Source organism: Anguilla rostrata, chromosome 9 (genome assembly GCF_018555375.3).
Source record: "Anguilla rostrata isolate EN2019 chromosome 9, ASM1855537v3, whole genome shotgun sequence".
Lineage (NCBI taxonomy): Eukaryota > Metazoa > Chordata > Actinopteri > Anguilliformes > Anguillidae > Anguilla > Anguilla rostrata.
Genome location: NC_057941.1, coordinates 32,341,698 through 32,349,386, shown reverse-complemented (window position 1 = coordinate 32,349,386; position 7,689 = coordinate 32,341,698). Strand labels below are relative to the sequence as shown.

Sequence of the window (7,689 nt, the reverse complement as noted above, 5' to 3'; positions counted from 1 at the left end):
ATTTTCTTTTTGGGGGGGGGGGGCATTGTTCTGTAGAAACATGCACAGGCAAGCCATACCTAAGCTGCATGACATACCATCAAATGTGCACATGCGTTCAAAATTATTCAAGCGCACCTTTTCATGGGGGATGGGATGTCCTATTATATAAAAACAAGATTGCCTTAATGGGGCTCTGAGGTGAATGAACTGTAGTAACTCCTAATTTAAACATCATGAAAAAAGATAAGATTTAGACAGAAATTTAATTAGCAGAGTTGTAAAAATGTAATTAAGAATGCTTGTAATCTGCTCACATTAACATACATACAATTAATATGTATAGATAGTAACATACTGTTTTTGTCCACTTTTTTAACCCCTACAGTCTGGAGAAAAGAAGAAGGACGATGAGACCGTGGACAGCCTGGGTTAGACCATGTTCTGTGTGAACACAAATGCCTTCCTTGTCAGTGATGCTGATTAATTGAAGCTTGGTGTGACTGCAGTATAGTGATTGGCCGGTGGCCACGTTTGTCTGTGCTGTGATTGGCTGCAGGGCCTCTGGAGAAGGGCCAGGTACGGAACGAGGCGCTGAGGGAGCTGAGGGTGGAGCTCAGTAAGAAGCACCAGGCGGGAGAGCTGGACGGATTCACACTTTACCTGTACGCACTCTCACTTCCTATGTTCTGTTTTTCTTTTTGTCTCTGTCTCTCTCTCACACACACACACACACACACACACACTCTCTCTCTCTGTATGTGTTTGTCTCTTTCTCTCACACACACTCGCTGAGCTGTTGAGACTGATGCAGTGTAGCAGGTGCCGCTGACAGGCTGCTGTTTCTCTGCAGGTACGGAGTGGTGCTGCGGAAGCTGGACCTGCTGAAGGAGGCGGTGGACGTGTTCGTGGAGGCGACTCACGCCCTGCCGCTGCACTGGGGGGCCTGGCTGGAGCTGTGCAACCTCATCACCAACATTGAGATGGTACTGCTCTGACTCACTCTGCCATCTCATCACCAACATTGAGATGGTACTGCACTGACTCACACTGCCACCTCATCACCAACATTGAGATGGTACTGCACTGACTCACTCTGCCACCTCATCACCAACATTGAGATGGTACTGCATTGACTCATACTGCAACCTCATCACCAACATTGAGATGGTACTGCACTGACTCACACTGCCACCTCATCACCAACATTGAGATAGTACTGCACTGACTCACTCTGCCACCTCATCACCAACATTGAGATGCTACTGCACTGACTCACACTGCCACCTCATCACCAACATTGAGATGCTACTGCACTGACTCACACTGCCACCTCATCACCAACATTGAGATAGTATTGCACTGACTCACATTGAGATAGTACTGCACTGACTCACTCTGCCACCTCATCACCAACATTGAGATGGTACTGCACTGACTCACACTGCCACCTCATCACCAACATTGACATGGTACTGCACTGACTCACACTGCCATCTCATCACCAACATTGAGATAGTACTGCACTGACTGACACTGCAACCTCATCTCCAACATTGAGATGGTACTTCATTGACTCACACTGCAACCTCATCACCAACATTGAGATGGTACTGCACTGACTCACACTGCCACCTCATCACCAACATTGAGATGGTACTGCACAGACTCACACTGCCATCTCATCACCAACATTGAGATAGTACTGCACTGACTGACACTGCAACCTCATCTCCAACATTGAGATGGTACTTCATTGACTCACACTGCCACCTCATCACCAACATTGAGATAGTACTGCACTGACTCACTCTGCCACCTCATCACCAACATTGAGATAGTACTGCACTGACTCACACTGCCACCTCATCACCAACATTGAGATAGTACTGCACTGACTCACACTGCCACCTCATCACCAACATTGAGATAATACTGCACTGACTCACACTGCCACCTCATCACCAACATTGAGAGAGTACTGCACTGACTGACACTGCAACCTCATCTCCAACATTGAGATGGTACTTCATTGACTCACACTGCAACCTCATCACCAACATTGAGATGGTACTGCACTGACTCACTCTGCCACCTCATCACCAACATTGAGATGGTACTGCACTGACTCACTCTGCCACCTCATCACCAACATTGAGATGGTACTGCACTGACTCACACTGCAACCCCATCACCAACATTGAGATGGTACTGCACAGACTCACACTGCCACCTCATCACCAACATACCTATACACCGTGCTGTGCTGGCACACTGCGTGCCATTCATGCGTAGTTAACTATCTGGTTATTTGTGCATCTCTTTGCCCCTCCCTGCAGCTGAAAGCCCTGTCGCTGCCGGACTGCTGGATCCGGGACTTCTTCCTGGCTCACATGTACACCGAGCTGCAGATGATCAAGGAGGCCCTGCAGAAGTACCAGAGCCTCATCGACGCCGGCTTCTCCAAGAGCACCTACATCATCTCCCAAATCGCCGTGGCCTACCACAACATCCGAGGTCAGCCCCGCCTGCAGAGAGCTAGTGCTGAGTGCTGACTGGAGGAGAGGCGTGCCTCTCATTGATAGCTAACAGAAACCTGGTATGTGGTTGGAGGAAACTAATGTGGTCACAACCCAAAGAACTCTGGCTGACTTAAACCCGCCCCACGCATTACATTACAGGCATTTAGAAGAAGCCCTTGTCTCTCCCTCTGTGTCTCTGTATTTTTACAAAGTATCCAAATATGTATGCGGATATACTGCAGCAATTCAGTTAAGCACCTGGCTCAAGGAAACAAAGGCAGTGTCCTACCTGAAAATCAAACTTTGGGTTACAAAGCCCAGTTCCCCCATCATTATTCTACTCTGCCACCTGTCCTGCCATTGCAGACTCTCAGTGATAGTCGCTGATGACGTAGCCAAGACTTGAGTCATTGCTGGCTAAGCCACTTGGGAGCCACAGCCAGCCTATTTCTGTCTATCGTTTAGTGCCGTGGCCAGCACTTGTACCATACGGTCTGTTCCCTCTCTGTGCCGTAGATATAGACCAGGCCCTGTCTCTATTCAACGAGCTGAGAGAGCAGGACCCCTACCGCATCGAGAACATGGACACCTTCTCCAACCTGCTCTACGTCAGGGTGAGCCTGGATACGGCGTCGAGACACGTGTCTGTCTGTCTGCAGGCTCCAGCCCTGTCTGTCTGTCTGTGCGGGCTTCAGCCATGTCTGTCTGTCTGTCTGTAGGCTTCAGCTGTGTCTGTCTGTCTGTCCATCTGTCTGCAGGCTTCAGCCCTGTCTGTCTGTCTGTAGGCTTCAGCTGTGTCTGTCTGTCTGTCTAGTTCAGTGTTCTTCTTTATCATCTGTCTGCAGCTTCCCTGTCTGTGGAGCTTCAGCTGTGTCTGTTGTCTTCTCTGTCGAGCTTCAGCCTGTTGTCTGTCTGCTGTCTGTAAGCTTCAGCCCTGTCTGTCTGTGAATCTGCTTGTGATTCTTTTAACCTGTACATGTTTGTCTGTCGAACTTGGAGGTCACCCGTCATATAGAAGGTTCTGCGTTGCAGGCCTTTTCTCTCAATATCATTGGTTCAATATTCAAGATTCTCTATGTCTGGGCCTGTCTGAAGCAGTCTGTGTGTCTGTCTGAAGACGTCTGTGTCTCTCTTCAGAGCATGAAGCCGGAGCTGAGCTACCTGGCCCACAACCTGGTGGAGATTGACAAGTACAGGGTGGAGACGTGCTGCGTTATAGGTCAGTGAATGGCGGAGTCACCACCAGTCAGAATTAGAGGGTTTGGTTTCGGGCCCTGTTGCTCTCCCTCTCTCTTTACTCCCCCTCCCCCTCCATTCTCTACTTCCTGTCTGGTGGTCTTTCGCGATCCCTTTGTCTGCAAAATTCAACTTCAAAACTTGCTCACTCTATTTCTCACACACACACTCACTCTCTCACTTACATTCTCTCACTCTCTCACACTCACCCTCTCTCTCCCACAGACATACACACACACACACACTCCTGGAATGAAAGCAGCAGTGAGGTGAGGTGTGATGTGTTAATACCAGGAGGGCTCAGCTCTCCCCGTGTGACGGCTCTGTCTCCCCTGCGTTTAGGGAACTACTACAGCCTGCGCTCTCAGCATGAGAAGGCCGCTCTGTACTTCCAGAGGGCCCTGAAGCTGAACCCGCGCTGCCTGGGCGCCTGGACCCTCATGGGGCACGAGTACATGGAGATGAAGAACACCTCCGCCGCCATCCAGGCCTACAGGTGTGGGCCCGCGCTCACTTCTCTGCACAGGCCTGTTCACACCAGCCACACCTGCCTGTGATGCTTGCACACACGCATACACACACGCGCGCACACACGCACCGTTCTGACCCAAGCTTGCTGTCGCATTCTTTAGACACGCCATCGAGGTGAACAAGCGCGACTACCGGGCCTGGTATGGACTGGGCCAGACCTACGAGATCCTGAAGATGCCCTTCTACTGCCTGTACTACTACCGGAGGGCCCACCAGCTCAGGTGTGTGTGATCAAGCGAGCGAGAAAGAGAGAGAGAGAGAGAGAGTGTGTGTGTGTGGTGCGTGTGAATGTAGTTAATAACTCCCAACAATAAATCTGTACAGTTCAGACAACATGCATTATATCTTCCCCTCGAGGCCTTTTCATAAAGCTGTTTGAGGCCTGGCACTAGTCTTGTTGCCCTTCTCTGTACCTCTTTGTTCTGCGTGCCTGTTTGTTTGTGATGTCATACTGAAAGTGTTGTCTCTGGGCAGGCCCAATGACTCCCGCATGCTGGTGGCTCTTGGAGAATGCTATGAGAAACTCTCCCAGCAGGTGGAGGCCAAAAAGGTCAGATCTCGCCCTGTGGGGAGGGGCCAGTTCCCCTGTCCTGTAGTCACATCCATACCTTAGACTGAGCACTGTCTGTTCATCAAATTGATGCTTGATTCTCTCCCTGTGTGCCAGTGTTACTGGAGGGCGTACTCTGTGGGGGACGTGGAGAGAATGGCGCTGCTCAAATTGGCCAAGTAAGTGTGTGCGTGCGCATGCCCGATGGACCTCTTGAATAATTGATTCCTGTTTTATGCATGGTTCTTTCCATTTCCATTCTCTGTAAATAAACAAGTACTGGAACATTTGTCTAAAATAATCAGATCGGGTGAAGCCATTGCTTAATGTGCTCTGGACAATGTTATAAGGAGCATTTGTGAAACATTGTGTGAAGCGTTTGTGTAACGTTCTTTACCGTTGTGGTCACAGACTTCACGAGCAGCTGAACGAATCGGACGAAGCCGCCCACTGTTACATCATCTACATCCAGGACATCTTCTCCTCTGTGGTGAGTTTAAATGTTTCTGTCCTTCCAAGGATTTCTCAGTAATAGCAAAAACATCTTTTTCCATTTACCGATCAAGTATTGTTTTTTATTCACGAGGGTTTTGAGCAAGCTTTGTTTTTAAGTTGGGAATAAGATTGCAAAACATTTCCCAAAATGGGAAATTTTCCAAAGAAATTAATGGGAATTTATGGGAATTCATTGGTTTTTTGCCTTTTCCCTCTGAACCTTTTATTCTCTTTGCTGTCAGCTCTTCATCAAGACAAATAAAACCAGGCTTTAAACAGTTTTAAGGTTAAAGCCTTGCATTTTAATGAACATAAAAAAAGGAATAAAAAAAATTAGTTCACTTGTTTATATCCTCTTACCTTGTTTACCTTTGTTACTGGATAAACTCCTATCTAAATCATATACCAAAATGAAATGTGGATCTGACCTTACCTGGAGGTTCAGGGAGAGGGGGCAGGTGACCAGAGGTAGCACAATGAAGAGGTGTGGCTGCTTATGTGGGATCTGCTGGTCTTTGGAAGACCAGGGTAGCCAGTGGTGGGAGATGAGGGGGGGAGTGGGGGGGGCGGGGGATTGTAGGTCAGGTGAGCAGCTGTAAGCAGAGCTCCGCCCCCTCTTTGCACAGGAGCACGTGGAGCACGTGGAGGTGAGCACGGCGCTCCGGTACCTGGGGCAGTACTACTTCAAGAACAAGCGCTACGACGAGGCGTCTCTCTGCGCTCAACGCTGCTGCGACTACAACGACGTGAGTGCTCCTGAACACCCTAACACCAACATCACCCTAAACCTAACCCGAACAACCTAACCCTAACACCGCCCTGACCCAAACCCTAACCATAACACCCACCCTAAACCTAAACCTGACACCCGCCCTAATGCGGGAAACATCTCCAGCTTTCACACAAGTGCTCCCCGAACACCGTCCTAAAGGGGAAACTTCTCCACGTTTCATAAATATGCGATTAGAATGTTCTTAACTGAGCATTCTACAGCTGATGTGACACTACTGGTAATTGAAAGCAGTGGGGCTCTAGAACGCTGAGTTAGAATGTTGAATAAACCTGCGCGTGTCGGGGACACTGACCTCAGACCTGTCTCCCCGCAGGCCCGAGAGGAAGGGAAGGCCCTCCTGAGGCAGATCTCACAGGTCCGAGATCAGGGCGAGGCGTCATCGGCCGACCTCTCCCTCCCCTGCGTCTTCGGGTCGCTGTCCAATAACAACACCCCCGTCCGCCGGGTGTCCCCCCTGGACTTGTCCTCTGTCACCCCCTGACACACGCCCTTGCGCGAGCCCCTGATACCCCCCTTCCCTCCCAGTCGTTCCTCTCTCCCATCCCCCCGGCCGCGCAGCTAGCCTCATCGTGCGTCGGGCCCGACTCCGTCAGTGAGCCCTGCGGATCTGGCAACCCCACGGACCCCAGGGACGAGCGCCCCCATCACCCACAAACCAGTCCCTTGCAAATGTACTGACTAGTGCGTGCAGCTAAAATTACTCAAGCAGTGAAAGTGTGTAAGATTTCGAGTGAATAATGCCATTCTGAATAACAGTAGAAAAGCATGTTTGGTTTTGGCTGGAGTGGATCACAGGGCCTGATTTACTAAGACCTTTAGCAAGTGCACAACTTTTTAGGACACCCAAAACTAATAATATGGCCAGTGAATGTTTTGCACCAATCATTGGTTGTGTTATTAGGTTTGCATGAGCTAAAATGTTTTGCACAAGCTAAAATGTCTTGGTAAATCAGGCCCTAATTCCGTTGATGAACTGCCTGCCGCTTGTTTTGCACGAGTATTGTGCACGAGTGTTGTGCACCTGTGTTGTCTCAGTTTGGAGCAGGTTTCGCCAGGTGTGCCATCAGGCCAGGGAGGGGGGGGGAGGGAGATGTGGAGATACGCAGTATTAAACTCTAGCAGTTTGGGGAGACGAGAAGCTCGGGGCTCTACAGAAACGATTCTGCAAAACAAAACCAGCCGACCTCCCTCCATTTTACAACATTTTCTGCATGTGTTTATGTCAAGCCAAGTGTGTGAGGATAGACGACTTTGTAATAAAACGGAAATATAACTTTGTAAAGGGAACTTGCATTTGTATCATAATCAAAGGCAGATGTGCATTTATGTGTGACTTGTATGGGGATAAATGAAGTCATTGATTTATACACTGGAGTGGCAATTCATTTCTGAAAGGTCATAAGTGGCTGCCAAGCAAACCCTTCATCGAAGTGCTCAAGCCAAACTCTTCATCTACCTTCTGCGTCCCCCACGGTCTGATTGCAGCTGGATGGATCGGATTATTGGCTATGTTACCACAGGATGGCATGTGATTGGCTGCTCCGGGGGAGGGTTTGTCAGCAGGGTCCCGTTCTGCTAGCTGA

General features: G+C 49.5%; 1 protein-coding gene across 1 annotated transcript in view; it reads left to right on the top strand.

Annotated features, from left to right (window-relative positions):
- The window catches only part of cdc23 (CDC23 (cell division cycle 23, yeast, homolog)), an 8,839-nt gene extending 1,366 nt beyond the window's left edge, over nucleotides 1-7,473 (top strand). Inside the window, exons 4-16 of the mRNA XM_064351817.1 lie at nucleotides 368-410; nucleotides 539-644; nucleotides 833-965; nucleotides 2,319-2,496; nucleotides 3,018-3,115; nucleotides 3,639-3,720; nucleotides 4,080-4,233; nucleotides 4,370-4,489; nucleotides 4,743-4,818; nucleotides 4,936-4,997; nucleotides 5,230-5,308; nucleotides 5,940-6,059; nucleotides 6,420-7,473. Coding sequence (XP_064207887.1) covers nucleotides 368-410; nucleotides 539-644; nucleotides 833-965; nucleotides 2,319-2,496; nucleotides 3,018-3,115; nucleotides 3,639-3,720; nucleotides 4,080-4,233; nucleotides 4,370-4,489; nucleotides 4,743-4,818; nucleotides 4,936-4,997; nucleotides 5,230-5,308; nucleotides 5,940-6,059; nucleotides 6,420-6,587 — 1,419 coding nt within the window. The 3' untranslated portion in view covers nucleotides 6,588-7,473. The remainder of the gene's footprint in view (nucleotides 1-367; nucleotides 411-538; nucleotides 645-832; nucleotides 966-2,318; nucleotides 2,497-3,017; nucleotides 3,116-3,638; nucleotides 3,721-4,079; nucleotides 4,234-4,369; nucleotides 4,490-4,742; nucleotides 4,819-4,935; nucleotides 4,998-5,229; nucleotides 5,309-5,939; nucleotides 6,060-6,419) is intronic.
- Nucleotides 7,474-7,689: the final 216 nt, after the last annotated feature.